The sequence below is a fragment of the Papilio xuthus genome, unplaced genomic scaffold (assembly GCF_000836235.2).
Source record: "Papilio xuthus unplaced genomic scaffold, Pxut_1.1 DF828142.1, whole genome shotgun sequence".
Classification (NCBI taxonomy): Eukaryota; Metazoa; Arthropoda; class Insecta; order Lepidoptera; family Papilionidae; genus Papilio; species Papilio xuthus.
The window spans coordinates 3,305,458-3,307,439 of NW_013530507.1; the positions used below are offsets into that span (position 1 = coordinate 3,305,458).

The 1,982-nt window shown below is 30.8% G+C and overlaps 1 protein-coding gene across 1 annotated transcript in view; it reads left to right on the plus strand.

The window, feature by feature from the left end:
- The window catches only part of LOC106114480 (CREB-regulated transcription coactivator 2-like), an 18,038-nt gene that overhangs the window by 10,647 nt on the left and 5,409 nt on the right, over positions 1-1,982 (plus strand). Inside the window, exon 5 of the mRNA XM_013307713.1 lies at positions 754-846. Within this exon, the coding sequence (XP_013163167.1) occupies positions 754-846 (93 nt within the window). The remainder of the gene's footprint in view (positions 1-753; positions 847-1,982) is intronic.

Sequence of the window (1,982 nt, forward strand, 5' to 3'; positions counted from 1 at the left end):
GATTGCCATTCGTCGCTTTATATCCTCTATACAACCGCCACTGTTAGTGCGAAAGTACTTACACTTTATTGGAGGTGACTGTTCCTACGTTATTGAAGTTATGTATACACATAACCCAGTGATTGATAAAATGATAAAAAAGTAGCCTGAGATTCGAACCGATAAACTTACATATTACGGCAAACATGCTATAATACTGCGCCAAACTAGTATATATTGTGACAAGGCAAAATTTGATATTTAGTTAGTGATTAGTTAGTTAGTTATTTTTGGCCAAAATTTAAAAACGCTGTGGCTGCTACGATATTTATATTCATATATTTGACGCTGTGTATGTACCGATGTATTTGAGCAGGGTGAATGTATTTATTAATTTGAGGACTTTTCTTGTACCGATATAATTAATTATATTTTGGTGTACATATATATTTGCATATCTTGTCTGTTACGATCTATACGACGCTGACTGTACATGACCATACCATCGCCTTTCATTAGGCTAGTGTCGAAAAATATAGCAGATTTCTGAACTGCCATTTGACGTCACTAACGGTCACATTAAAAATTAAAAATATAAAAGCTTGAATGCAGAATACGAAGGATTCACCGTATTCAACAATTGTGGACTTATTATGTTGGGGACCTTAATTTTTTAATTTTTTTTTAACGTAATATTCAACAAAGATTAGTAACTACATTTACAGTATATTTGAAGTGAATGGTACTTGTTTAAGGTTAAATTGTTTGTTCCAGATGCACAGTCCGGGCAGTCCGGTGGAGTCACCGCAGACGGACTACAACAATTTACACCAAGCGCTGTTGCAGCCTTTTGAACAAATCACTATGGTAAGTCATTATGTGCTAGGAAAACATTAATACTCTGTTACTATAGTCTATGTTTTTCTCTGGCAAAATCTCCATGTGAGGAAAAAAGTTACATCTGCATAAGTGCTTATACTTTGTAATCTGTCAAAGTTTATTTGGAATATGTAATTTTTTATCAATTATGTGTCTTTTTATAGCAATATTATCTTATGAATTATACAGAATTTGAAAGTTAGAAAATAAATTATTATAACAGAATAATAAGTCTGTTGGTTTAGTTAACATGTAACTTTTTTCGTCGCAATGATTGTAATCAATCAGTAAGAGTAATTATAAAAAAAAGGTTCTGTTATTTTCAATACTCATAAACATATGTTTGTCTTCCAATATTTTATTAATCATTTGTATTAAAAAAGTTTTTTATGTGTATTTTTAATAGGCATTGAATATTGTTTGTAGCAAAGATTTAACATTTAAAATATTTCTATGCTTCTATGGAATAGCAAGGAGTTGTAAGTAATTATAAGTATTGATGTTTTTACACAGCTTTTAGTGTCACAATAAATATCTATAACGTATATAACGTACAGTCAGCGTCATATAGATCGTCACAGACAAGATATGCAAATATATAGGTACATCAAAAGTAATCAATTATATCGGTACAACAAAAGTCCTCAAAATAATAGATACATTCACCCTGCTCAAATACATCGGTACATACACAGCGTCAAATATATGAGTACATGCAAGATGCTCATAAATATCGTAGCAGCCACAGCGTCATAAGTAACGAAGCAGTCAAGGTGCGCAAAAATATCGGTACATTTGACAAAATTGAACTCTATTTCTATACACTTGTGATACAATTTGGAATAAACTACTTCTGTTACATTCATTTGACACTTTGTATTAACATTATAGGTTGTCCGGAAAGTTCGTTCTGATTTTCGATGTAAAGCTTACAATAGACTGTAGCTGAAGTGGATTCATTTTCGGATTTCCACCATTATCAAACGTCACAAAAAATTCTATATTGTGAATAATTTCATTTCATTGGTTGAGATAAAAACTAATTTTTAAAATTTTATCCAATAATAAAAGACGTTTTAGGTATAGAGTCGTACCAATATAATTTAAAAACATTTCCAAAAATT